Here is a 27,273-nt window from a genome sequence, read left to right on the forward strand (position 1 = left end):
CCAGCCCAGGTGGGGATGGCTGCAGGTACCTGCGCTGCTCTTCGGAAGCGGCCACGGGCAGGCTCCTGCTCTTGTGTCTTTTCCATGGCTGCATCTGGCAAAGAGCAGCCAGAGCTGAGGGGCTGCGGGAGAGGCCGGAGAACACAACCCAGCCCTGCACTCCCCAGGCAGGGACAGCCCTGGGGTGGCTCAGGGGATGGAGCACAGCCACTGCCAGGGGTCAGCCCCAGCCCCTATTCTGTCTTGTCCTTCGGCATGTCCACATGGGACGGGACGGGACGGGACGGGACGGGATGGGATGGGATGGGATGGGATGGGATGGGATGGGATGGGGCAGGGCCCAGCTGACTGCAGCCATCAGCCCTGTGGCCCAGTTTTGCCACTCACCATCCTGCAGTGGCTGGAACTTCTTTGGCTCTTCCAGCTGTTGTGCTGGGGCAGGTCCAGGGTCTGTCTTTCTTTTCCCCCTGAACACTTTGAAGACGCTGAGGAATATGCCCGCCATTACACAATCTTGCCTTGAAGGCACCTTAAAGAGAGATGCCGTGGGAAATCTCTGAGTCAACAAGTCCTGCAGTTGTGCCTTGAAGGCACCTGCGAGAGAGAAGCCCCAGGAAGGCTACAGGACAGCAAGTCCTGCAGTCTGGTCTCAAGGGCTCCTGCCACAATGACTGGAGACTCCTCGTAAATGACTGTGGTCACCAGGTCCCACAGTCTCACCTTGAGGACAGAGGCCAGAAGGATGGGAGATGCCTCAGAAAAGGTCCAGGTCCAAGTACCGGAGTCTGGCCTTGAAGGCACCTGCAAAAGAAAAGTCTTGGGAAGGCCACGGGTCACCAAGTCCCGCAGTCTTGCCCCGCAGGCACCTGCAAAAGAAAAGCCTCGGGAAAACCACGGGCCACCAAGGCCCGCAGTCTTGCCACGAGGTCACCTGTACAAGTAAAGACTTGGAAAAGCTCCGGGTCAGACACAAACGAGTGCGCTGTGCGGGGGCTCCTCACAGCACCGCTCTGCCGTGTCCTGTCCCGTCGCGTGCACTGGGCACTGTGGCATGGCCCTGTCACCGCCAGCTCCTATGTCACCACATGTCACAAAGGGCCCTCTGACACCCTGTCCATTTCCATCCCATGGTGACCATGTGTCACAAAGGGTCCTTGCACACACTGCCACCTGCCCTTGGGCTGCCCCCATCCCCCCCAACGTGGCCCAGGTTGGAAGGAATCGTTGCCCAAAGTGTCTTAGACAGCCCGACAGGATCTTTAGGAACGCCTCAAACCATCAGCAAACGCTGCCCTGCTCTGCAGGCTCAGGGCAGCAGAAGGAGCCCCCAGGGCTGCCGACGCAGCCGCAGCAGGAAGGGCACGGGGCCTTGCACAGAATCTGTACAGGGGCCTGGCAGCACTGAAATCAGCAGGTGCGGCAGAGTCCCCACCAAGGCAGACCTGCCACCCCAGCCGAGCCCTGGCAGTGCTGGTGCCCTTCTCCTGCCCCAGAGACCTGTGCCCCTGGGGGGTTTCTGTGCCAGAAGGCAGCCAAAGCCCACGTGCATTGGGGGCTGGGCTCCTTCCTGCAGGGGCTGTTGGCAGGAGCTCCTGGAGCTACTGCTGGCCACTCTTGCTATCTGTCAGATGATGTTGCTCCTTCCTGGAATGATGTTTTTCATGGAAGGGGTTTGCAGTAGCACAAAACCACCATCAACTGCTGAGTTTCCTAGGATGGTTAGATTGTACAGAGGTACTGTCATGTTTCAGTGTGATTTTCTGTCCTTCTGGGAGAAACATTAGCCCAGTCTCTGATGTTCAAGGCCCCAGTTGTTGCATGTCTGTCTGTGTTGCAGCTGATGCAAGGAAAACATTTCCTCCAGACACAGAGTCCTGCCTGAATAGTCACAGAGCTACATCTATTTTTAATTTTAACTTCTTAAAATTTTTCCAGAGCCTGCTGACTGTTTTCAAGGTTTTCTCCCAATTTTCTCCCTAGTGCACATTCCCCAGAAATTGTGCTTTTACATACTTTTGCATTTATTAAATTTACCTGCAATGACCAGTCAATCAAAACTCTGGGAAAACTTGATCTTCAGGTTGAACCCAAGCAAAATATTTATCTCCCACATCTGAAGCCATGAACTGCCAAGTACTGTCCCCACTGTCGTACTCTGTCCCCTGTAGGTGGCCTGATGCCATTTCAAAGGGGCTTCCAATGAAAGTAAGTTTTAATATTTTTGTAGTTTCCTCATTGGCATTAAAATCCTTGACTAGAAAAATCACATGTCAAAATTTCTAGGATTCTTACACACCAAAGCTGTCATTTTCACCCTGGATTTTAGAGTCTCTGAACAGTCACACAAGGTTTTAGTATTAGACATTACAGACAAAGTCCCTGCTGTTCGGCGATACCATTCCATCAGCATATAGTCCTGATGATTACTTTAGGCAGGAGCAGCAAATGCAAGAATGAGCCAAACAAGCTATTCCTGTGTTCTCATGTCCTGCACAGCAGTAACTGGGAATTCAAGAATGGATTTAGGAGGCAATGGGTGCACAGGGAGCCACAAAGACTTTGGGATGCTGAAATGGACCAGCCTGGTGCCTGTGCCCGGGCTGCACCGGGCTGAGTCCAACTGGACGATCTAACAATGGTTGAATGGACACACCATGGGCCACTGGAGACTCCTACTCCTAGTTCTGTGAGCTACAATATTCACCTGTGATTCACCAGATGATTTTTTTTATCTTTGCTTGAAATCCAGGAGAAGAAAAGGTCAACATGAAGAAGTGTTCTTCCAGTTCTAGTGACAGTTGTGTCTGCACACCACCTGTGCCCATGGCAGGGTGGTTGGAACTGGATGATGTTTATGATACTTTGCAACACAAAGTACTCCGGGATTCTTTGGTTCCCCAAGCGGAGACCAAAACTGAGCCGTGTAAATCCCTGCTTTTTTTCAGTGCCTGCTGCTTCTTCCTTTGTTCCAAGCAAGTCCAGGATTTTATTTCATGTGTCTTTAAGGTGCCTGGACAGAAGAGAGGGAGGGCAGCTGCAGCGCAGAGCTTGTGTCCATCTCTCTCTCACAATGGTGCCAATGCCGCTGCCTTGGGACACCTGAATGTGTAAGGTGAGCCCACCCTCAGGCATGGCCATCCAAGTCAGTCAGGGGCACAAGCTGCAGCTGAAGCTGCCAAGCATTGCTGTGAGGCTTCAAGTGAAGAGAAAGCCATTGTGGCCAATTCTGCTGAAGCCTTTTGCCAAACCGAAGGCAGCTGTGCCCACAGCCTCCCCCTGTTTGGCACCCGGCTGCTGCGGCCGCCTCAGTGCGCAGGTGCCGACGTTGGGGCTGCTGCTGTTCCTGTGCACACTCTGATGCTGTTCCTGGGCACACTCTGCTGCTGTTCCTGGGCACACTCTGCTGCTGTTCCTGTGGGCTCCAGAGCCGCTTGGGCAGCAGCCACTGGGCAGCCCTGCTGGAGGAGACATCGCCACCCTCCCCATGGTGGCAGTAACTCTGCGGGCCCCGAGCTCTGTGTCAGGGGACCCTCGGTCACAGCACCATGGCCTGGGCAGCTGTGAGGGCCGGGGCTGGCTCTGCCCACTGCCCCTTATCGCAGGCACCCAGTGGCCGTGGCCTGGCAGCACCCCCTGCCCTCCATGTCCCCAGCCAGCCCAGCCTGGGCACCTCGGGCTGTCCCCACCCTCCTGGAGAGGTGTTGTCCCAGCTTCGAGGGCTTCTGCTGCAGGCCTGGGGGACATTTTGGGGAAGCACCAGAGCAGCCGGGTGTCAGGAAAAAGGCGGCTGCCCAGAGGCTGCTTATGGCCTCTGATACCTCATTCCTCAGGGCTTCCCACCACCCCGGCCCCTCAGGGGCCTCCTGTCCCCTTGGAACCTTTTGCCACCCACTCCCTCACACATCCCCCTTGTGCTTTCCCACTGCCTTGTCCCATCTGGGCCTCCACAGCCCCTCATCCATTTACAGCCTCCCAGCACCCCGTCCCCTCAGGGTCTCCCCCAGCCTGGCCCAGCAGCAGCGCCGCAGCCCCACAGGAGCTCCAGAGGAGCTGGATCAAGAGGCACCTGGGAGCCCTCAGCAATCCAGGGAGCACCACACGGGCACAAGGACACAGATGGCGCTTCCTGGCTGGGACAGGGCTTGTGCCTTCAGCAGAACCACCAAAGGCCAAGGGTTTCTGGCCATTTCCCTGCACCACTGCATGCCCTGACAGGTTGCTGAGCACAAGCCCCCTTTTCCCTCTCTTCCCCTATGCCCCACACACCCTGGGCAGCAAAAGAAAGGTCCTGGGACTCTGTTTATTATAACATATCCTGTATTTACTGTAAGGGAACATTTTAATAGAGAAAAAACATGATATTTTAGTAAAAGCCTGTCTGCACAACCCAGCTTTTAATTCAGACGACAATATTAAAAGCAGTGTCTTTGAAACTGTCCTGGAACAGCGAGAATAAAGAAAAACAATGGCATTCTGTACATGGAAAAGAATGTAAACAATATGTGTTAACCAGTTGTAGCCTGTTAAGCCCTGTGAACCCTGTTGGACCCTATAAAAGTGTGCTAAAGATAGAAATAAATGATGTTTGCTACACCTCTATGAGGACTCAGTGAATAGTCTGAGAGGTTTTCCATTAGCCTATTGGACCAAAATGTTATATATTGCTGTGGGGAGAAGAAACTCTGACTTCCACAAGCTATGGCTGACTTGTTGCTCCTCTATAAATCTCACGCCTTGAGACTGATATCTTATCGGGCTACTTGCGCAATAAATCATCTCAAAGCATAGTGGTTCCACCCTCATTTTTCACCTTGACACCAAACACACCCTGGAGATGTCTGGGGCCATTCATCATTTCTCTGCTCTGCAGCACCGAGGCAACGCACTCCGGCTACAGCTCTGAGCTCGTGCCCATGGCAACCAGCCCTGGCAATGGGGCTCCATGGAGCTGCTCTCAGGAACATCCCAAGAGTTGGGGAGTGCCCCAAAAGTGCCTCAGAAATGTGAGATACCCCAAAATCTCTTCAGGAATGTGAAATATCCCAAAACTCACTCAGTAATGGGCTCCCCCTTTGATCATTATCCCCAAACTTTGGCTGTCTCATTGCAGACCCCACCCCACATCCCAAATCCCAACCCCAACCCATCCCATCTCTGCTGGACATCAAGACCCCCTTCCCAAGCCTTACTTTCCTTATTTCACACCTCCCAAACTCCATCCCACCCAATACCCATCTCACCCCTCCTGATTTGCATCCCACTTCACCCAATCCCCTTCCAACCCCTTTCCACCTGATGCCTTGAGGAAGGCTGACCTAGAACAGAGGCTGGACAGAGTTGAGAATAAAGTTTATTAAAATGCCTTAAAGGATACACCTTGGGCAGTAGAAGAACCTGGACAGGGCTACACCCAAAATGGACCAGAAATGGTCACAAAAATGGACAAGTGATCATGAGGTCTCACATTTTCAGAAGTTTAGGTCCATCTGCATATTCATTGTCCAATTACAGCTTCAGATGAGGAAGTCCCATCCTTCTTGTTTTCTCTCTTCAGTCCACCCTTGTTCATGCTTTTGGGCATGGAACTTGTAACAATTGTCCTTGGTATCAAGCTAGAAAAGGAATTGTTTTGTCTACCTACTCTGTGAAGAGAGCTCACTAGCACTTAATAGGAAGTTCAAAACTACAAACCTAGGCAGTGCAGAATTTGAAAAATATGAAAGCTAAAATTTAAGGCAACACACCCTGAGGGACTGTGGAATCCAGTAATTTTGGGTGGGATTGAGTAGATTTCAATGGCACTGAGTGGTTTTGAGGTGACAGATAGAACTCGCTCATCTCCTTGAGTGGCAAGAGATGGAGACAAATAAACCAAATACCCCCAAAACCCTCCCCATTACCTCCCTGAATACCAGATTCCCTTCAAGCACTAGTAAAAGAGATATTTTAGATGCCTTTGATGAATCTGTAGACTTTTACCTAAATTTTGTCTGTTTTAAAGGGATGAAGATGAATCAAAAGAAAATTAGGGCCAAATCAAAATGACCACCAGCCCAGTGTGTTGCCAACACAGATCACTGGGAACGTGGGTCATCAGGTCCTGCCCAACGTGGGTCCTCTGATGGGGGATGGAGCTGGAGCAGCACATGGACACCTTCCTGCACTTGGGGCACTCACAGGGCTTCCCTTACCGGTGCATCCGTTGGTGCTGGGTCAAGTGAGAGCTGTGGCTGAAGCTCTTCCCACACTGGGGACACTCGTAGGGCCTCTCCCCAGTGTGGATGCACCGGTGCTTGATGAGGTTGGAGTTGTGCTTGAAGCCCTTCCTGCACTCAGGGCAGCGGAAGGGTCTCTCATCCGTGTGAATCAGCTGGTGCTGGAGGAGATGGGAGCTGGTCTGAAACCTCTTCCCACACTGGAGACACTCGTAGGGCCTCTCCCCAGTGTGGATCATCTGGTGGATGGTCAGTTTGGACCTCCGGCTGTAGGTCATCCCACATTCCTCACACTCATAGGGACGTTCCCCAGTGTGAGTCCTCTGGTGGATGGTCAGGCTGGAGCTGTGGCTGAAGCTCTTCCCACATTCCCCACACTCATAGGGCTTCTCCCCACTGTGAATGTGCCAGTGTCTGATGAGGTGAGAGTTTTGCTTGAAGCCCTCCCCACAGTCAGGGCAGCGGAAGGGCCTCTCATCTGTGTGAATCTGCTGGTGCCTGAAGAGATTGAACCTAATGTGAAACCTCTTCCCACACTCAGGACACTCATAGGGCCTCTCCCCAGTGTGGATGCGCTGGTGGATGATGAGTTTGGGGCTGCAGCTGAAGCCCTTCCTACATTCCCCACACTCATAGGCCCATTCCCCAGTGTGGATCATCTGGTGGCGGATCAGGCTGTTGCTGTGGCTGAAGCTCTTCCCACACTCCAAGCACTTGTAGCGCTTCTCCCCATCCTGAAGCTGCTCATGGACCACCAGCTCAGAGCCCTGGCTGGATCTCCGGCCGCCTTCCCGGCACAGGGTGGGTCTTTCCTGCTCAGAGCACCCTGGGATGGGTTTGGAGCCCCTCCTCCTGTGGGATCTCTGGGGATTTTCATCCCTATTGGATTCCTGTGCTGTGGAGCTGCTCACAATGGCCTCTTCCACAAGGTTCTGCCGTGGGAATTTGTTCTCCCTGGTCTCCATCCTCAGCTCCTTCTCTGGAAGAGAAAGGACAAGGAGAGGATGGGATTTGCCTCCGTGCCAGAGGGAAGGGGAAGGAGATCCCCCCAGTGCGTCCCCGGCAGGACGGCATCAGCAGCGGGGTTGTCCTGCAGCCGGGGGCCAGGCTGGGCTGGGAGATGGAGCAGGAGAGAGGGGGAAAGGGGCACTGACTTCCTGCTCACCTGCCTCGGTGTCCTGGGACATCTTCCTCTTCCTTGCAGCCTTCTCATCCATCCGGCCAAAGTTTGGGATGGGGAAATCCTGGTTCGGGAGAGAACAATGAATGAGCACGTTGAATTTGAAGGTCCCTCTGTCCAAGTCCCTCTCTAGAGATCCCTGGGTATCTGGGTGGTCTTGGTTTGAAAGGAAAGGTGTTTGCTAAAGAAGGCAGAAACCACCATTGAAATTGATAAAAATGTAAGCAACAACCCTCTCCAAATTATTATAATCTTGAAATCAAAGTGCTCTCAGATAAAGATATAGGAATAGAAATAATAGTTCTATACTAAAGGAAGAAAAATGAAAATGCAGCAGTGCAAAAGAAAAAAAACCAAAAAAACAGCACTCTGAGAGAGTCAGAATACAACCTGATACCCTGTTGGTCAGGGTGCTGGTAGCAGTCTGATTAAATGGTGGCTGCAGTCCTCCTGGAGTGACTGATGTGGTTCTGTTGAAGCAATGATCCCATAGAAGATTGTAGCTTACCTCTGAAGTTCCCGTGCTGTAGATGGGTCTGGTCTCTCCTCTGGGAATCCAGTGGACAAAGACTGCCTGTGGTGCTTTGATGCCAAGATTATATCCATGCAGGAATACTTGGCTCCTCCCCCTGGCTGGAGCATCTCACAATGGGATGATGTCATTTTATCAGTCCTGCACTGAGACTCAATGGCCCATTAACAGAAGATATCCCCCTGGAGGAAGGATGGGTGGTGGAAGAGATAAAGAACACTGCCCCACCTGGTTTTAAAAGCTGGCCCATTTACAGGAGATAACCCCAGTTATGAAGGATGGGTGATGAAGGAGATAAAGAAAACTGCTCCTCTACTTTTTAACAGATGGTGAGAGAATACATACTTTTGGTTGAATCTTGCATTGCAACCCAAGACATGGGGTACATAAAAATTTTACACCACCAAAATCTGGCCCTGAAAATGCCTCCCAGGAGTTCTAGTTCCATCTCTGGTCTCTCCCTTTTGGTGTTCAGGCTTTCACCCCTGTCCCAGCTGCTGGGGGTCACACTTGTACTGTGGGTCCCCTGTCTACTCAGTCCCTGACCTCTTCTGGCTGCTGTGAGTGCCAGGAATTTGAAAACTTCCTCCCATTTCCATCTCCCCACTTAGGGATGCAGGAAGTTTTTGGGGTCCCAGGGTCCCTGCTCCCCTTATTCCCTTCTAGGGGGTGCAGGGGGACAAAGGAGTCACCCCTGCCCCTCTCTATTTAATTGAGGGTTCCTCGAATCATGGCACTCCCCCTCTCTGGGCTCCCCACTTTGGGGTCCTCGGGGACACAGGGCTCTGCTCCTCCAGGCTGCCTCTGCCAGCAGCTGCCACTGGGAACCCCAAATGTGCCCCTAAAGGACATTTTCTTCTCAGCCTTGGTGTTCTTCATTCTCCAATCATCACCCCAGAAACCCAACCCAGGGACCCCCCCAGGATATCTGGGCCGGGCTCCCCCTCTCTCGTCACCTGTGGGACGGGGGGGTGTTGATCCCATGGATGGGGGGGCTGTGAATTCAGGAAGTGAATCCCAGTTAGACTGGGATATACTGGGCCTGAGATCATACTGGGATAACAAGCACCTAACTGGGATTACTAGGAGTGTCTGGGACTGGCTATGGACATGCTGAGGGCAGCTGGGATATACTGGGAGTGTCTGTGACTATACTGGGGATGACTGGGAACACACTGGGAACAATGGGAACCATGCTGGGGACAACTGGGAACAACTGGGAGTGACTGGGTCTACACTGGGGGCAACTCCAGCTGGGCATAACTGGGACCATGCAGGGAGCAGCTGGGATCATCTGGGGAGCAACTGGGACTGTACTGGGGCCAACTGGGTGCAACTGGAATCACACTGGGAGGAACAGGGAGCAACTGGAACCATCCTGAGGGTAACTGGCATCCTACTGGGATCACAGTGGGAGCAGTTGGGCCATGCTGGGCAAGACTGGGACCATACTGGCAGCAACTGGGACTGCACTCAGGGTGACTGGGAGTGGCTGGGAGCAACTGGGATCAGCCTGGAAACACCTGAGGAGTGATTGAGAGCAACTGGGATATACTGGGAGAGACTGAAACCACAGTGCAGGTAAATGGGAACAACTGGAACCACACTGGATAATTCTGGGAGCAGCTGTGCCCATGCTGGGGTCATACTGGGATCCTACTGGAACTAGCTGGGATCATACTGGGAGTGACTGCAAAGGTGCTGGCTGGGACTGGAACCATACTGGAGGTAACTGGGAACAACTGGGCCCATCCTGGGAGTGACGGAGTCACTCTGGCCATGACTGGAATCATACTGGGAGGGCCTGGGTGTGACTGGAACCATACTGGGGGTGGCTGGGTGCAACAGCTCATACTGGGGGTGACTGAGATTGTAGTGGGAGTGACTGGGATCATTCTGGAAGTGTTTTTCTGTAGATCTTCTGTCTTTCTGGTCTCTTTTTATTCTCCTTCCTATCCTACGTACCTGGAATATTTTTGGATATCTTAATGTTACCCAAAATCCTAAGGGTTAACACTTTTTAGGTTAAATGAGCTAAGTTTGCAAACTTAAGGCTATGGTAAGAGTTCTTTGTGCAGTTGGATGTTGTATTAAACCCTTTGCCATAGTTCCTTGATTGTCTGTATTTCGTCAGTTAAATTTTGTGTCATTTTGACCTCTTAGCTCAGTTGGTCAGAGCATGGTGCCAGTATCACCGAGGTTGTGGGTTCAATCCTTGTGTGGGCCATTATTTAAGAGCTGGACTTGATGGTCCTTCTGGGTCCCTTCCTACCAAGAATATTCTTTGCATCTGTCCATGCTGAGAAGATCTGGTTGTTGTTTCTCCTTTGCACCAAATTCAAGCACAGGAACCTTTGGTTACCACCAGCACTGAAGTGTTCTGGGGTGTTACAGCCCTGCAGGCTCACAGTGGCCTCTTGTTTCCATAAGGCTTCAGACTGTCCCACTGGTCCCTTGGTTCCATGGGCCCAAGAGTGCCACAACGATCCCCTTGGTTCCACAACTTCCCATGGTGTCACACTGGCCCCTTGGTTCCATAAGGATCTGGAGTGTCACACAGGTTTATGGCATTTGTCCTTGCTGCCCCTCACATCCCACTGCACCACAAAGAGCCTTGAGCCACCCGTGAGGGACAGGCCCAGCCTGGGCCAGGCCTGGGCTCAGGGCTTGGCCTTTCTGCTTCCTCCAACCCAGCCAGGGCTGGCTCAGCATTGCAGTTCCCTGCTCAGAGCCTTTGGCTCCCGGCAATCCTGGCCTCCAGGATCTGTTCTCACCAGTCCCTGGGGAGCCTTTGGCAGTCCCTGCCCTCAGCTGGGCTGATTGAAGCTCCAAGGGACTTGGAGTTTTGCTTCTGACTCCTTGAGCAGCTTCTTCAGCCTGAAGGAGGGACATAGGAGGATCAGGGAAAGGAGAAAGAACCACGAGGTCAAGCACTCCCTGAATTCACAGGCCTCCACCTGTGGGATCATCACCCCCCATCCCAGAAGTGGCCGGGGAGGGGGAGCTCAGCCCAGATATTCTGGGGTGTCCCTGGATTGGGTTTTTTTGGGAGGATGTTTGAAGAATGAAGAACTCCAAAGCTGAGTGGAAATGGGGGAACTTTTTGGATTCCTGGCACTCCCAGCAGCCTGAAGAGGTCAGGGACCGAGTAGACAGGGGACCCCCAGTACAAGCATGAACCCCAGCAGCTGGGACAGGGAGGAACCCCTGAACACCAAAGGAGGGAGACCAGAGATGGGGAACACCTGGGAGGCATTTTCAGGGCTAAGTCCTGGTGTTTGGGACGTTTATATGGACCCCATGTCTTGGGTTGCAATGCAAGATGTAAGCAAAAGTATGTATTCTATCACCATCTGTTAAAACCAGGTAGAGCAGTTTTCTTTATCTCTTTCATCACCCATCCCTCATAACTGGGGGATATCTTCTGTTAATGGGCCAGCTGTTAAAACCAGGTGGGGCAGTGTTCTTTATCTCTTCCACCACCCATCCTTCCTCCAGGGGGATATCTTCTGTTAATGGGCCATTGAGTCTCACTGCAGGACTGATAAAATGACATCATCCCATTGTGAGATGCTCCAGCCAGGGGGAGGAGCCAAGCATTCCTGACTGGATATAATCTTGGAATCAGAACACCAGAGGTAGTCTTTGTCCACTGGATTCCCAGAGGAGAGACCAGACCCATCTAGAGCACAGGAACTTCTGAGGTAAGCTACAATCTTCTATGGGATCATTGCTTCAACAGAACCACATCTGTTTCTCCAGGAGGACTGCAGCCACCATTTAATCAGACTGCTACCAGCACCCTGACAAATGGGGTGTAAGGTTGTATCCTGACTCTGTTGGTGCGTTGCTTTTTGTTCGTTTTGTTGGGGTTTTTTTCTACTGCTGCATTTTCATTTTCCTTTCTTTAGTAAAGAACTTATATTCCTTTTCCCATATTGTTACCTGAGAGCACTTTGGTTTCAAGATTATAATAATTCGGAGGGGATGGGATACTTATATTTTTTATCCATTTCAGTGGTGATTTCTGCCTTCCTTAGCAAACTCCTTTCAAACTAAGTCACGTCAGAGGCCCGGGTGACTTCTAGAGATGGGCTTGGTAAGAGGGACCATCAAACTCAATGTGCTCATTCCTTGCATTTTTTCCCAAACCAGGATTTCCCAATCCCAAACCTTGGCTGGATGGAGAAGCAGGCTGTGAGGAAGAGGAAGATCTCCCAGGACACCGAGGCAGGTGAGGAGGAAGTCAGTGCCCCTTTCCCCCTCTCTCCTGCTCCATCTCCCAGCCCAGCCTGGCCCCCGGCTGCAGGACAACCCCGCTGCCGACGCCGTCCTGCTGGGGACGCACTGGGGGGATCTCCTTCCCCTTCCCTCTGGCACGGAGGCAAATCCCATCCTTTCCTTGTCCTTCCTCCCCCAGACAAGGAGCTGAGGATGGAGACCAGGGAGGACAAATCCCCGCAGCAGAACCTCGTGGAAGAGGTTGTTTTGAGCGGCTCCACAGTGCAGGAATCAAACAGGGAGGAAAATCCCCAGAGATCCCACAGGAGGAGGGGCTCCAAACCCAGCCCAGGGTGCTCTGAGGAGGAAAGACCCACCCTGTGCCGGGAAGGCGGCCGGAGATCCAGCCAGGGCTCTGAGCTGGTGGTCCATGAGCAGCTTCAGGATGGGGAGAAGCGCTACAAGTGCTTGGAGTGTGGGAAGAGCTTCAGCCAGAGCAACAGCCTGATCCGCCACCAGATGATCCACACTGGGGAATGGCCCTACAAGTGTGGGGAATGTGGGAAGGGCTTCAGCTGGAGGTCCCACCTCATCATCCACCAACGCATCCACACTGGGGAGAGGCCCTATGAGTGTCCTGAGTGTGGGAAGAGGTTTCAGAGCAGCTCCAATCTCCTCCAGCACCAGCGGATTCACACGGATGAGAGGCCCTTCCGCTGCCTTGACTGTGGGGAGGGCTTCAAGCGAAACGGCGACCTCATCACCCACCGGCGCATCCACACTGGGGAGAGGCCCTTTGAGTGTCCCCAGTGTGGGAAGAGCTTCTCAGTCAGCTCTAACTTGACCAGACACCAACAGAGGCACCGGTAAGGGAAGCCTTGCGAGTACCCGAAGTGCAGGAAGGGCTTTGTGCACTGCTCCAGCTTCATCCGCCCATGGAGAATCCACACTGGGAAGAGACCTGGTGATCCATGTTCCCTGGGATCCATGCTGGGAAGACACCTGTACCTTTTCCTGCCCATGGCAATGTCATGATGTGGGATCAAAGAACATGAGGGTCTGGCCATGGACCTTTCGTTATATTCAATCCCATCTCAGGTTGTTGCCAGGGGCAGGTAAAGGACTCCCTCTCTCTCACCAGAGTAGAAGAGTGTCCTTTCCAGACAGGACGAAATACGTGGGCAGGAAGAGCTAGTCTGTGGTTGTGTATTTTTCCCTGTAATAGTTTTTCTTATCTATTCTGTTACCAAAATTATTTCTGTGTCTGTTTGTTCCTTATCTCGTTGCTGTTCTCAATAAATTGTTCTTATCCCAGCCTGGGATCTTTGTCTTTTGTGCTTTCCATGGCAGGCGGGAGGGAAGCGAGCAGCAGCGTGGTTTCAGCAGGAGCAGGAAATTGGGGAATGCCATTCCTGAAGCCTAGCCCGTGGAAACTGAGCATCCCAGCTGGTGCCAGGCCTGGTTGCCATGGCAGCAGCCTTGGGAGCGGGTCCCTGGCTGGGGGCTGCGGGAACCTCTTCCCTCTGGTGCCCAGGGCCAGGAGTGGAGGGAGCGGCTGGAGCTGAAGCGGGCAGGTTTAGGCTGGATGTGAGGAAAAGGTTTTTCCCGCGAGGCTGCTGGGGCACTGAACAGGCTCCCCAGGGAAGGCTCCCAGCTCCAGGGCTGGCTGAGCTCCAGCAGCGTTTGGCCAGCGCTGCCAGGCCCAGGCTGGGATTGTTGGGGTGTCCTGTGCAGGGCCAGCAGTTGGACTGGAGGATCCCCATGGCTCCCTCCCAACTCAGCCAATTCTGTGGCTCTGGGATCCCATGAGCCTGGGGATGGGACTGCAAATGGTTGCCATGGCAACGGGCTCTGGCTCCAGGCCTGAGCAGGTGTTCATGGCAACCACCCCTGGCATGGGGTCTCCATGGAGCTGCCAAGGGACTGACCATAGCAACAGGGGCTGTGATGGTTGCCATGGAAACAGACAATGGCAATAGGTCCTGGTGATAGTTGCCATGGAAACAGACCATCGCTACATGGGGCCGGTGATGGTTGCCTACCAAGGATCAGATTTGTTACAGGCCTTCAGAAGGGCTCCATGGGGACATTCCAAGAGTCTCCAGGCTGTTCAGGAGCCAGAGTGTCACAGCCAGAGACAGGGGCTCCACAGAGACCTCCCAGGGGTTTCTGGGGATGCTGAAGAGCCGTGTGCTCAGACGCAGTCCCAGCAATTCCATGGTGACATCCAAGGGTTCCTTGGGCTGCAAAGGCACCACTCCGTCACAGACACTCCTGGGGGCTCCACGGTGACATCCCAGGAGTCCCCAGGCTGCCAAAGAGCCGGGATGTCACAGACATTCCCAGGGCTTCCTGTCTTGGGCAGAGTGGGAGCTTCAGGCAAAAGGTTTATTTCTTCTTTGGAGAAACTCCAGCTGAGTCATGAGGTGGAGAAATGACACTCAGCAGCCATCAGATATGATCAAACCCCTCCAGGTCACCTACACTTTTAAATTCTTTCAAAGACAGGAGACTGTGAGTGGCTGGATCCAATCCTGGCCCCAGACTATGTTAAAGGTTTATGTGTGAATATTAGACAGGTGGAAGTGAAACATAATGCAATTTGTCCCACACGATTAACAATGATTAACAATTACCAGAGATATTGATATAAATACAGCTACAATTGATTCTGATCATGATTAGAGAGAAGGATTTATTTCGATCACAGAGTAAATAAAAAAATAGTTATTTACTCCGGAGTAGAGGAGCTATAACAATTATTAGACTATAGTGCTCTAAGAAGCAATTTTGAAGTAAACAGGGCCTTGCTGGAGTTGTTTGAGCCCATTCCAGGCACAGCCTCCTGCTCCAGCAGGAACTGCCTTTCCTGTGCCATGGCCAGGGCAGATCCTGCTGCAGGAAAAGCCCCAGGCCAGCCCCAAGCCAGGGAAGGGCTCGGGCACAAGTGCAGAGTGCCGTGCTGGGAGCTGTGCCAGGGACAGCCTGAGGCACCAAAGGCACCTTGGCAGCAGCAGCTGCTTCCAGGCCATGGCCAGAAGGCTCCCTTGGCACCCCGGCCTGGTGGCCAGCACTGCAGAGCTGCTGCTTCAGGGCTCATTTCTGGCTGGGCTCTGAAAAGCCACTGCTGCTCCAGGAGCCTGACTGGGAAGCAATTGGCCCCAGCACCTTGGGGACAAGATAATAATGAAACAACTCTTCATGGCAGCAGAGACAAGGCAGGGGCAGAGGAAAGGGGAGAGCCAGGCCCAGGGGACATGGCTGCAGTGGTGATGGCTGTGAGGTCAGTGCCACTGCAGCAGCCTGGCTGGCCCTCAGCAGACATTCTGGCCAGGAGGGTTGTGAGGGCACCCAGCACATGAGAGAACCCACACATCAGCAATTCCATCCTTGGGGAGGGGCTTTCACTGTGTCAGGTTGCACAGAGCTCCTGCTCATGGAGCATTCCTGGGATGTGGCATCCACTTCTCTGGAAAAGCAGTTGCAGTTTTGTGCCGCTCTGATTGTAAAATATTTTCTCCTTCTAACAAATCTAAATCCATTCTCCTTCAGTTTAATTATATTGATCCTTGTCAATGCAAGATTTGGTAGAAAATAACTTTCACCACTGTTTCCATTTTCACAGACCATGGAGAAGACCCAAAATCTCCCAGGATGGGGTCTGGAGGCCTCATCACGTAAGCAGTAGGTAGAGGTTGAGGGCCCTGGGCTGTGCAGCTGCAAGGCCCTGCCAGAGGCAACTTGTGCAGCCCTTGGGCCATGGCTGCTGGCCCTGGGCCTGAGGCCAGCAGGGGACAAGTGACCCTGGCAGCCCTGGGGCCTCATTGCCTCCTTGTCCCTGCTCAGCAGCCTGGCAGGGGCCGCCCCATGGTGCTGCCCTTGGCATTGCACATCCCCACATGCCAGTGGCCCGGGAAGAGCCCTGAGCAATGAGGGAGGGACAGCATCTGCCTTGCCAGGGGCTGGGGCTCAGCCCTTGGCCCTTGCCATTCCTGAAACACATCCAGCTTTGCTCAGCACCACAGACACCTTTCCCTTGCTTGTCCCCAGCTGCCATCAGGGCCTCCAGTCTTCTGCTCTGCCTGGAACCTGGGGACGCTTTCTCACTCGTGTCTCTCATTTCAACTACAAGAAACTTCAGTGTTTCCATCTGACTTGGAGCTCTTGAGGAGTTTCTGGAGCACACTGTGAGGGACTGAGTGTGATGCCAAGAGCCCCAAAGGCCCGAGAGGGTGATGAAAGTGCTGGTGCTGTGTCTGTGCTGCTGAGCTGGGCCGGGCTCCTGGCCCAGAGGCAGCTCCTGGCAAGGGCAGCGCTGCAGAGAGACAGCTCTGGCCAGGAGCAGCTCCTGAGCACAGCCCAGCAGGGCTGGGGCCCTGCCAGGGCAGCTCAGGGACACAGAGAGCAGGCCCAGACAGAGCTGCCAGGGGCTCAGCACTGGCAGGGGCTGTGGGATGTGCCAGAGGGGGCTGTGTCCCAGCAGCACCTCTGTGGCTGTGTCCTGGAGCCCCAGAGCAGCTGTGATGTCAGAAAGGGGCTGTGTGACAGCTCCAAGTGGGTTGTGTGAGGTCACAGCTGGGGCTGTGACATCACAGAGTTTGTTGTGTGAGGTCACTGAGTAGCTACAGCATCATAGAGGGGATTCTGTGACATCAGAAAGCAGGGTGTGACATCACTGTGTGGCTGCATGACATCACAGAGTGAGTTGTGTGATATCACTGAGTGGCATGTGACATCACATAAGACTATGACATCAGAGGTTAGATAGATGACATCACAGAGAGGGTTGTGACATCACTGGTTGGTTGTGAGACGTCACAGAACAGGCTGTGGAGTCACATGGTGGTGATATGAAATGCTAAAGTGGGCAGTGACATCATAGAAGAGCCATGTGACATCTCAGGACAGGTTGTATGACATCAAAGTGCCACGTGTGAGATCATAGAGTGAAGTCTGGCATCAAATGTGGATATGTACACATCACAGAACGATATGTGACATTACAAGGTGGTTTTGTGACATCTGAGAGGGGCTGTGACATCACAGAATGGGTTGGAACATCACAGAACGGTGGTGTAATATCCTGGGGCAGGTTGTGTGACATCACTGAGTGGGATGTGACACCACAGGTGGCTGTGTGACATCTCAGGGGCAGTATGAGGTCACTGGGGAGGTCACTCCACCCCAACTCCCCCTCACAGCTTCCCCCAGAGAACTCCAAAGCTGCTTGTACAGCAGCCTGTCTGCACAGAAACACTTCCAGGGCTCTCTGCATTTCCCTTCCCTCACTCTTGCCTCACTCACACACCTCCCAACAACCCACTTGGTGCTTTCAGCTGCAAGGAGTTCAAAGCTTGTCTGTCCTTCAGCAGCTGCTCTAATTCTGCCTTCAGCCAACTCTGGGGTTGTGTTTATTGTAGAACTCCCTGTGTGTCTGAAACATTCCTTGTGTGGCTCTGCCTTGGGGAAGGGGAACCTCCTTGGTGGCACCTTGGCCTTGGCACACACTTGAGGAGGGTGTCTGTTTTCCATGGGGAAACTCAGCAGTTTTAGATTGCTAAAATCAAAGAAGGAAAACCCCTCTTTGCCTGAGTGCAGCCAGTTCTGTGAGCAAAGCAGGTCCCAGGAGAGTGAGGAGAGACAGGATGGGGCTGGGGAATGTGGAGCAAGGTTGTCCCCACTGGGTCAGACCTCAAGGCACAGCTTCTCTGACCTGGCCAGACCTCCTTAGGAGAGACCCTGGATCAATATCCATCACTGAATGCTGCAATCATCTCTGCTCTAAAGAGTACAGTAAAAAAAAGGACACCTTCTAAAATAGGAATACATATTCCTTAGAAGCTCTTTGAACTATTTCTCCAGAACTATTGTAGGAAACTTTCCTAAGAACTGCACCAGACCAGAGGGAAATCAAGGCACAGCCATGGTTTGTTAGGATTTGCTTGATCCTAATGAGCCCCGTGGTGCATTTGGAGCTGAGCCCTTGAACCTCAGGGCCTGAGAGGAGATTGCACAAACCTTTCCAAGAGTCCAAGTCAGAGGAAAAACCCAAAGTTTCTCGAGGCATTAATGGGTGCCACTGAGGTCCATCCCCAACACAGGCTCCTCATGGACTCCATGGAGGAGAGAACTGGGGGTCAGGATTGCACAAAAAGCTCCCAGAGACTCAGTGTGGGAAGGAAAATCCAAAGTAGCTGGAAAAGCCCTGAGTATCTCAAAGTATTGATGAGCCCCACTGAGTGTCAATGCAAAGCTCCCAAGGGACTCGTTAAAGCAGATAATTGGGGCCAGGATTGCACAAACTTCTTTTAGAGTCTGTATCAAAAGGAGATAGCAAGTATCTTAAAATAATTGAAGTACCTTGAAGCATTAATGAGCCCCACTGAGTGTTGTTACTGACAAAGCCTCTCAAGGGACTAATTACAGCAGATAATTGGAGGCCAGGATTGCACAAAGCTCTCAGAGACTCCAAGGCAAAAGCCAAAGTCCTTTGAAAAAGCTGCAGTCCCTGGGAGCATGAAGGAGCCCCCAGGGCCATTCCTGAGCAAGGCTCCCCAGGGACTCCTTCCAGCAGATCCCTGAGGCCACTGGCATGTGGGCTAGGGGGGATGCTGAGGGCAGGCCAAGGGGGTGATAGTGGCCAGCCTTGCTGGGGCTGTGCCAGGAGGCCCCAGGGCCTCAGGACAAGGTGTCTCCTCACAGCCCTTGCTGGCACAGCATTGGCTGCTGTGGCCCAGGGCACCAAGCCTTGGCTTCTCTTTGTCCCCAGCTGTCATCAGTGCCTCCAGTTCTCTGCTCTGCCTGGGGCCTGGGGACACTTTCTCAGTCACGTCCCTCAGTGGGACCCATTAAAAGTGAAAGAAACTTTGGAGTTGGATTCTAACTTGGAGTTCTTGAGAGCTTTCTTCCCCTCCCTGTCAGGGACTGATGTTCAGGGCCTCAGCACAAAGCCCCAAGAGGCTCATTAAAGTCCTGCTGCTGTGTCTGTGCTGCTGAGCTGGGCCGGGCTCCTGGCACAGAGGCAGCTGCTGGAAACCAAGAAGAGCTTCAAAAGCACATTTCTCTTGCTGAGCAGCTCTTCTGCCAGCCCAGCAGGGCTGGGGCACTGCCTGCAGCCACCCTGGGCACAGCCCAGAGGCACAGAGAGCTTCAATCAGTCAGGGCTGGGAAGGGGCTGAGAAGTGCCTGGGGCAGAATCCCTGCCAGCCCTTGGCACAGGAAGCCTCTGGCTGCAGGACAATGCAGCTGCAGCTCCTGGAGGCATCTCCTAAAGCTGGAACATGCCAGTGCCTACAGACTCTGTGAGTACATTCTCTGCCTGTCCCTTGTGCAGAGCAGCCAGGGGTGCCCAGGGCTGTCCTGCAGAGCAGGGTCCTGCAGCCCAGGGCGCTGTGCTGGGGCAGGGACTCTGCTGCCTGCCAGGGACAGCTCTCAGCCGGCCCGGGGAGCTGCTCCCAGCGCTGGGGAGAAGCTGTGGGGGGAAGGAGCCACCCTGAGCAGGGCAGGGGCTGCTGCTGAGAGGGGCTGGGTGGGGCAAGGCTGCTCCCAGCTCCAGACCTGCCTGGGCACAGCTCCAGAGGACACTTCCCAAAAGAAGGTGAGCCTGGGATTGCTGTAAAGATCAGGAGCTTTCCTGAGACTGTTTTCAATTTCTTGATTTAAGCAGGGTGGGAAAGCTGGGATGATGACAAAAAGATTTTTGCTTTTTATAAACTTTTAATACATTTTTAGATCCGTAAACTATTATTATATAGTTATAAAATTATAATCTTTAATTAACTCTATTAAATTACTAGTACATACTTATATAACTATTATCCTTAATTAACTCTAGCATGTTTCCTAAACTTTCTCTTAGAATTTAGAATAATTATCTGACCTTCTAAATACATTTCTGAAATACTGTATTGTCTTATCATCAGAAAGAGGAGCTACAAGAAGAACATTTTGTTTTGTAACCAGAATGTGAGCAGTCATAACAAAAAGTGGGGCAAAGAAACCCTTGGACCTATTCCAATGGGTTGACTCAGGGGTGTGTAACTGGGGCAGCTGAATCTCCTATTGAATGTTTCTGTTAAATATCCTAATTAATCAACCTTAAGAAATTGTTGAAATAAGGGGGCCGGGTGTGTCCCATCTCCAATGGGACACCTAGAAGCTTCCAATGAAGGCGTTTTTTACTTTACTGTTCTAATACTGTTGCAAGGAGTTCTTTTTCTCTTTTGATTATAGACAACAGGGGGATGAGAGAAGCAGAAGAGGAATTGTAATCCCAGAATCACAGAACATTCTGAGTTGAAAGGGACACACCAGGATCTGCAAAATAATGTAGGAACATTTAGAGCGATGACAAAATTTTAAGTTTGGTGCTCAGTCTCTCTGCTGGGAGGCTCCTAAACAGCCTAAATGCACTGCTCTGATATTGTCATTGGTATCTGGGGCTCTCAGGGAGGCTCTGGCATCTGCAGCAGCTGAGTCAGGCCCTGCCCTTGGGATTGCTGCCAGGCAGGTGTGTCCATGGGAATGGGGTGTCCCAGCTTCCCTGTGACCTGTGGGGCTGTGGGCAAAGCAGTCCATGGCAAAGGGGAATGAGCTGAGCCCCCTCCCTGAGATCCCATCATGGGCACACCTGGGGATCTCCTTGCTGTGTCCTTCCAAGCTCTGAGCTGCCCTCCTGGCTGCAAATCTGTGCCAGAGCCTCTCAGAGTTCCCTGAATGTCCCACGGGGAAGGGCAGAGATGCCACAGCTGAGGAAATGCTGTTGGCTCTGCCAAGGGAGCCGTGAGTGTCCTTGGCAGAGGAGGGTGCTGAGCCCTTGCCCAGAGACCTTTAGAGAGGGTGAGACATTCAGGGATCCCTCTGCTCTGGGCAGGGTCTGGTTTATGCCAGGGTGACACAGGAGTGTGACTGTGCTCTGATTCCAGCCAAAGGTGCAAACCCAGGGCAGTTGGGAACAAGCCCATCCAGCCCCTCACCTTCCCTAAGCCACAGGGAATCCTTTGCCTCTCACATCTCTCAGTGGGAAATTCTGAGTGCAGCAGAAATGCTGGGGATTTCTGACCTCAGAGAAGCAGGAACGATTTGTGGGTAGGAAGACAATTCCTAAAACCAACTCCTGCCATATTTTAGAAGTGTGTGTGCAGATGGCAACAAACCTTCCTGCATTAGGAGTGATTCCCCTGACAAATCCTGAATTTCCAGCCTTGTCCCTCTCCTGCATGGCCACAAACCCAGGGCAGCAGGGAAGAGATGGCTCCTGGAGAGCCCCCAGGCACAGGCCTGGCTGCTCGTGGCACACTCAGACAGCACAGCTGGAGCTCAGGCAGGGACCTGGGTGAAGATTTTCCCATAGCAGGAACAAAGGTGGGTGATCCCAGTCTCTCCTGATTTGTCACTATTATTTTTCTTCATGAACAGGTCCCCACATGCAGCCACAGCAAACGTCCAACAGCAGCTCCATCAGCCACTTCCTCCTGCTGGCATTGGCAGACACGCGGCAGCTGCAGCTCCTGCACTTCTGCCTCTTCCTGGGCATCTCCCTGGCTGCCCTCCTGGGCAACGGCCTCATCATCAGCGCCGTAGCCTGCAGCCACCACCTGCACAGCCCCATGTTCTTCTTCCTGCTCAACCTGGCCCTCACTGACCTGGGCTGCATCTGCACCACTGTGCCCAAAGCCATGCACAATTCCCTCTGGGACACCAGGACCATCTCCTACACAGGATGTGTTGCACAGGTTTTTCTGATTTTCTTCTTCTTTGGATCAGAGCTTGCCCTGCTGACCATCATGTGCTACGACCGCTACGTGTCCATCTGCAAACCCCTGCACTACGGGACCCTCCTGGGCAGCAGAGCTTGTGCCCACATGGCAGCAGCTGCCTGGGCCAGTGCCTTTCTCTATTCACTGCTGCACACAGCCAATACATTTTCCCTGCCCCTGTGCCATGGCAATGCCCTGGGCCAGTTCTTCTGTGAAGTGCCACACATCCTCAAGCTCTCCTGCTCTCACTCAAACCTCAGGAAACTGGGGCTTCTCATAGTTTGTGCTTTTCTGTTATTTGGCTGTTTTGTGTTCATTGTTTTCTCCTATGTGCAGATCTTCAGGGCCGTGCTGAGGATCCCCTCTGAGCAGGGACGGCACAAAGCCTTTTCCACCTGCCTCCCTCACCTGGCTGTGGTCTCCCTGTTCCTCAGCACTGCCATATTTGCCTACCTTAAGCCCCCCTCCATCTCCTCCCCTTCTCTGGATGTGTCACTGTCAGTTCTGTACTCAGTGGTGCCTCCAGTCCTGAACCCCCTCATCTACAGCCTGAGGAACCAGGAGCTCAGGGATTCCCTAAGGAAAATGATGACTAGATACTTTTCAGAAACAAAAAAGTGTTTGTTTTTTGCTTCATAGTTTTCAGATTGGAACTCATGACTGGCTCATTCCCAGTCTTTGGTGGTGGCAATGTATTCTTGCCATAATGTTGTGCTCAATTAAATGGTTTTATTCATCCCTCATCTAATTCGCTGTCTGCCTCAAGTTTTATCCAGAAGTTCTGTAAACCAGGATTTGTACTATTGCTTTATATGAACAAAATAAACTGCCTTGCACTGCCTTCTTTATCAGGGATCCCAACTCAGACCTGCAGTTAGAGGGGAGAAAGGGAAAAGTCCCACACCAGCAGCACTGCCAGGGAGCAGCAGCACTTGGTCCTTTCAGAGCCGCTCTTCCCAGCTCCACACTCCCCTTCTCAGCCCTTCTGTGGGTGCCAGGCCAGAGTGCTCTGGCAGCTTGGTCACTGTCCTGCTGCGTGTCCGTGCTGTGCCCACAGGCAGGGACAGGCCATGGGCACTGACGGGACACAGCTGGGTTCCAGCAGCAGTTCCAGCAGCAAAGGACATCTCCTGAGGGCAGGGCAGGAAGGCTTTGCTCTCCTCCAGAGCTGCTGTCAGGAATGTGCTCCAGGAATGGGTTGGCAAAGCAAACCTCAGTGTACAGCAGTGTCCTGGCGCAGCAAGAGCTCCTGGGATGGACCTGAGGGAGCAGCTGAACAGGGCCTGGGCTCTGTCTGTGTTCCAGGGACAACGTGGGAAGGTGCCCCAGGGCAATTGTGCCCCAGCAGCCCTGCAACCACCACTGCCAGCACTGGCCTCTGCCCTCACCTGCAGGAGGTTGTTTGTCCCTGCATGGAGGGACACCAAGTGACCAGGCCAGCAGTCCATGTTTGCTCTGTACTCAGGAGACTTCAGCAGTGCATGGTGTGTGTGTGGGGAGATGAACCCCAGTGAGCACCAACACCATCAGCAGCACCCAGGCTGGCACAATTCCAGTGGCACAAACAGTGCCTTGAGGCCACTTCACTCAGGAGGAATGTCCTCTGGGAAACCACCTGAATTCTTTGCTGGGCTGTGCTGAGGACTGCATGGAGAGAAACATCCAAGGCAGGGAAGCTGCAGGGAAAATGCTCAGCACAGCCATGGATGGCACAGAGAGACATTGGAGTGCTGGGTCTGTGGGGAGAAATCCCAGCTGCCTTCTCCTTCTGAACCACCCTGAGGACCTGGACACAGCTGTGCTGTGTTCTGGGCACTGACCTGGAACTGAGGGATGTGAAAAAGACCTTTGGTGCCAGGGATGTGGAGAAGGCTGGGTAGTGTCTCTGTGTGACCTCTCTCAAACCCCTTGGAAAGGCCAGAGCCATCCCAGAGGGTCCTGGGCACTTGGGAAAGGCAGACCTGGAAGCAGTCTGCAGACAGGGCAGGGAGGGGGACTGGGAGTGTTACAGACTGGTCAGGCACAGCAGGGAATGTGGCAAATCCTCCTGCAGCCATTGCAGGCCCTGGCAGGACAAGGCGGGGACTGCAGAACCCCTGTGGGAGGGAAAAGAAGGGGATGTCGTGTGCCCAGACTTGAGCAGGGCCTGTGACAGGATCTGCTGCGGTCTCCTCACAGCCTGAGTAGAGAGAACTGGGCTGAAGGGGTGGAACCCGGGGTGGGTGGGAATTTGGCTGAACAGTGAGGGTCAAATGCCACCCGTGGTACAGAGTCCCCTTGGCAGCCACTCCCCAGTGACATTGCTCACTGACCAGCCCTTGACTGCTGTGGCACATTCATCTATTCCCTGTATCATGGGACAAAATGCACTTCCAAGTCCTTTGTGGGCAATGCCAAAGTGCTAGGAGCTGTTGAGCAGCCTCACCTGGTTAATGCTGCCTGCTGGAGAAAAGCTGAGCAAAACAACACTGGTGGGTTACATGTGTGCAGCCATTGGGGCCCAGCAAGCTTCTCTGTCCCTCTCTCTCTGTGATGTTCAAACTTAAGGGGAAGGGAGCACCCAAGTTTTGCAGGTGCTTGTGGATGAAAGAAATGAAAAATCTGAGAGAGTCCATGAAGGTCTGCTGAGGTCTTCATTTCTTCATGTGGGAACAGGAATGACACAGCACCAATAGGATGATCAGATTGTTTGTTTATTCTCCAAACTTGGTTACATTTATACTGTATACAAAGCTATTCATGCATGCATCTCCTCTATAATTAGTTGCATGCTAGCTACACGTGCTGTTCACACGCCCTTATAAGCATTCTTATTGGATAATTACATTTGCATATATTGGACCACAACTTGCTCAACTTCCCTATCTCTCATCCTGTTTGGCTCTTAATTTGAGTTATTTTGCTGATCACAACTGTTCCTTCCCTGTCTGATAACCTTGCCCTCATTCTTAACTGTTTCCCTTTATGGTCAAATTTGTTCTGATGCAGCCCAGACTCCTACATCTCCCTCTCTTTTCTCTGAAATTCAAGCAACTAAATTGTGCAATGTTTGTTGAAGGCCTTGTAACAAAAAAGGAAGAATCAGCATAAAACAAAAATACAATCAGTAACATTATTACTCCCTTAACTAGGGTCTGCCACCAATCCCCTAGGCCCAAACTAGCAAGCCAGTCTGAAAAGGGGTCATGTTCTTCTGTGATATGTTTCATAATTTCATGCAATTGTGCCAGTTGTTTATGAATACTTTGGGAGTGGCCAGATAAGTTAAAACAGCACATACCTTCAAAATCTTCACACCCTTGTCCATGTGCTAATAACAAAAAATCTATAGCTGCGTGATTTTGCAAGGTGACATGCCTGATACTATCAACATCAGTTAGCAACTCACTCAGCATTTTCAAAATCAAACTAAGCTGTTTTTCTCCCCAACAGGCAAGATGAGCTATGTTTTTCACATTTATGGCAGCCATTTCCCCAGTAAAAGGAAAGATGTTGCAATGACAGCCACCAGTGATGGCAATTGCACATTATCATTACAAGTCTCATCAACATTCTGAACAGATTGACATGATCTTTGATGATGACTTTGACTGGCATTCAATAAATCTCTCATGTGTTGGGCAAATAATGTTAGTCAACCAAGATAGCATGGTCCACCAACAGGTCATCTTGGAAGAGCAGGCCATGCTCGATTCCACAAATCAAAAATATTCCCGGTGGGAGTTCCCACCCTCCTGAAGTGTTTACTGTCAGACCCCTGTTTTTAATCTGTTCTATGAAGATTGCCCTGTAACATTTTAATAATCTTCAAATTATGTTTTTTCCCCTTGCTTCTGTAACCAGCTAAACCAGAGATCTCCAAACCAAACTACTCCTGTACCATTAACTGGTGTCCACGGTGGGGTCATGCTGTCACAGCTAGGCAGAACAGCAACATTAACATCCAAGGTTGGGAAAACACTGGCTAACAAATCCAATTCTTGAAATGCGATAGGATACGATCAGTTCAAATTTTCAGTTACTGTTTTCTGCCAGGGTGCATTAGGCATAGACAGGCAAGTGTACTGTCTTTTTGGACTTAGACAGTCACTATTTGTGCCACTAGTTAAATTTACTGTCTTAGGGTCCCACCAACCAGAAAAGTCTGTTTCATTCTCCTGAAGGGGAATGCCAATTAAGCAAGTTCAAAAAGGGTCACTGGCCTGCTGTAAACTGAGACCAAAATCCTGAATACCAGATGCATTAGCCAGGTTACCCAAACATTCGTTTGTGATTTGTCAAGAAACGCCCCCTCTCCATACATTGACAAACCCCCAAAAATCAATATTAACATGGCCATGGCCATGCATGTCACCATTGTCTTTCTGCCTTGTCCCATTCGCTACTCTGAACTTGCCAACTTTGGGGAACTCCAACTCCCAGTCCACACTTGGTGTTCACTACCTTATTGCCTTGTCTAATACGTAATAATGCTAAGCATTTAAGAAGCTCAAAGCTAATATCTGCTAATACTCTCTGCCCAAAATCTTCAATCAGTTCCAATGCATTCAAAAACTGTTGCTGTTCACACAGCACTCTGCACCCCTTGGAACATTCACTCCAGGAAACTGACCAAATGGTGTACCAACAAAATCAACCAACCACTGTGCTCTAGACTAGGAAATAACCCGTGTGATACATGGCTGACACTTATACACCTCCTCTATTTCACGCGCCCGAGTGACTCTCCAACTCTTGTTTACACCAGAAGCAATACATCAATAGCCAGGGTCAACAGTCCAGCCCATGTTCTCCACAAACACGTTCAAGAGCCTCTAATTGTCTCTTGTCAACTGATTTCATGTGAAGAGCCACATGAGATCTTGCAAAACACAGCAAGATCTGGCAAAAAACGGTGTCCTTCTTGTCAGGGTGACAATAAGGTGAGCCCCATTGTTTAGGGGTGAAATAAGTAGCCCAGCTGAGGTGCATGGATACCAATGCACCCAGCATAGGAAAAAATCAGGAGGAGCTGGAGCCATGGTGCAACAGCAAAGCTATGATGTAGTTGCCATCACGGAAACATGGTGGGATGACTCACATAACTGGAGCACTGCACTGAATGTCTACAAGCTCTTCAGAAGAGTCAGGAAAGGGAGAAGAGGTGGAGGGGTGGCCCTTTATGTTAGGGAGGCTTTTGACACCACAGGTATTGAAACTAGTGACAACGAATTTGAATGTCTATGGGTAAGAATTAAGAAGAAGGCCCACACGGCTGACATTATCCTACTGGGAGTCTGTTATCGTCCACCCAACCAGGAAGAAGAGGTAGACAATTCATTCTGCAAGTAGCTGGAGAATGTCTCAGGATCACCAGCCCTTGTTCTT

General features: G+C 52.0%; 4 protein-coding genes across 12 annotated transcripts in view; 2 read left to right on the forward strand and 2 right to left on the reverse strand.

Moving 5' to 3' along the window:
- The window catches only part of LOC147646628 (maestro heat-like repeat-containing protein family member 7), a 170,475-nt gene that overhangs the window by 22,405 nt on the left and 120,797 nt on the right, over positions 1 to 27,273 (forward strand). The window lies entirely within an intron of this gene.
- The window catches only part of LOC147646629 (maestro heat-like repeat-containing protein family member 7), a 237,373-nt gene that overhangs the window by 5,214 nt on the left and 204,886 nt on the right, over positions 1 to 27,273 (reverse strand). For 2 of the 6 annotated variants that reach the window (XM_086873185.1, XM_086873189.1), the window contains exons 2-3: positions 388 to 529; positions 30 to 94 (exon numbers count right to left, since the gene is read on the reverse strand). In XM_086873185.1, coding sequence (XP_086729311.1) covers positions 30 to 94; positions 388 to 505 — 183 coding nt within the window. In that variant the 5' untranslated portion in view covers positions 506 to 529. Of the gene's footprint in view, positions 1 to 29; positions 95 to 387; positions 530 to 720; positions 1,091 to 27,273 lie in introns of those variants that run through there. The other 4 variants (XM_086873188.1, XM_086873191.1, XM_086873186.1 and 1 more) reach the window with 3 other exon arrangements.
- On the reverse strand, positions 6,188 to 7,432 carry LOC147646630 (uncharacterized). Its single transcript, XM_086873212.1, has 3 exons — positions 7,381 to 7,432; positions 6,895 to 7,194; positions 6,188 to 6,810 (listed from the first exon to the last, which is right to left on the reverse strand). Exons 1-3 carry the CDS (start codon positions 7,430 to 7,432, stop codon positions 6,188 to 6,190), a joined length of 975 nt encoding a protein of 324 aa, XP_086729338.1.
- LOC111944188 (olfactory receptor 14C36) lies at positions 21,574 to 22,693 on the forward strand. The gene has a single exon (XM_023946966.2). It carries the CDS (start codon positions 21,574 to 21,576, stop codon positions 22,543 to 22,545), a length of 972 nt encoding a protein of 323 aa, XP_023802734.2. The 3' UTR covers positions 22,546 to 22,693.

Source organism: Cyanistes caeruleus, unplaced genomic scaffold (assembly GCF_971803275.1).
Source record: "Cyanistes caeruleus unplaced genomic scaffold, bCyaCae1.hap1.1 HAP1_SCAFFOLD_89, whole genome shotgun sequence".
Taxonomy (NCBI): Eukaryota; Metazoa; Chordata; class Aves; order Passeriformes; family Paridae; genus Cyanistes; species Cyanistes caeruleus.

What these genes read in the sequence shown, in the direction of transcription:
- LOC147646630 (XM_086873212.1), bottom strand. Translation starts at nt 7,432, where the DNA reads ATGGATGAGAAGGCTGCAAGGAAGAGGAAGATGTCCCAGGACACCGAG. An exon ending in GTCCCAGGACACCGAGGCAG is followed by an intron (nt 7,195 to 7,380) that starts GTGAGCAGGAAG and finishes TTTCTCTTCCAG; the next exon opens with AGAAGGAGCTGAGGATGGAG. An exon ending in GAAGAGCTTCAGCCACAGCA is followed by an intron (nt 6,811 to 6,894) that starts ACAGCCTGATCC and finishes TCAGCTGCAGCC; the next exon opens with CCAAACTCATCATCCACCAG.
- LOC111944188 (XM_023946966.2), top strand. Translation starts at nt 21,574, where the DNA reads ATGCAGCCACAGCAAACGTCCAACAGCAGCTCCATCAGCCACTTCCTC.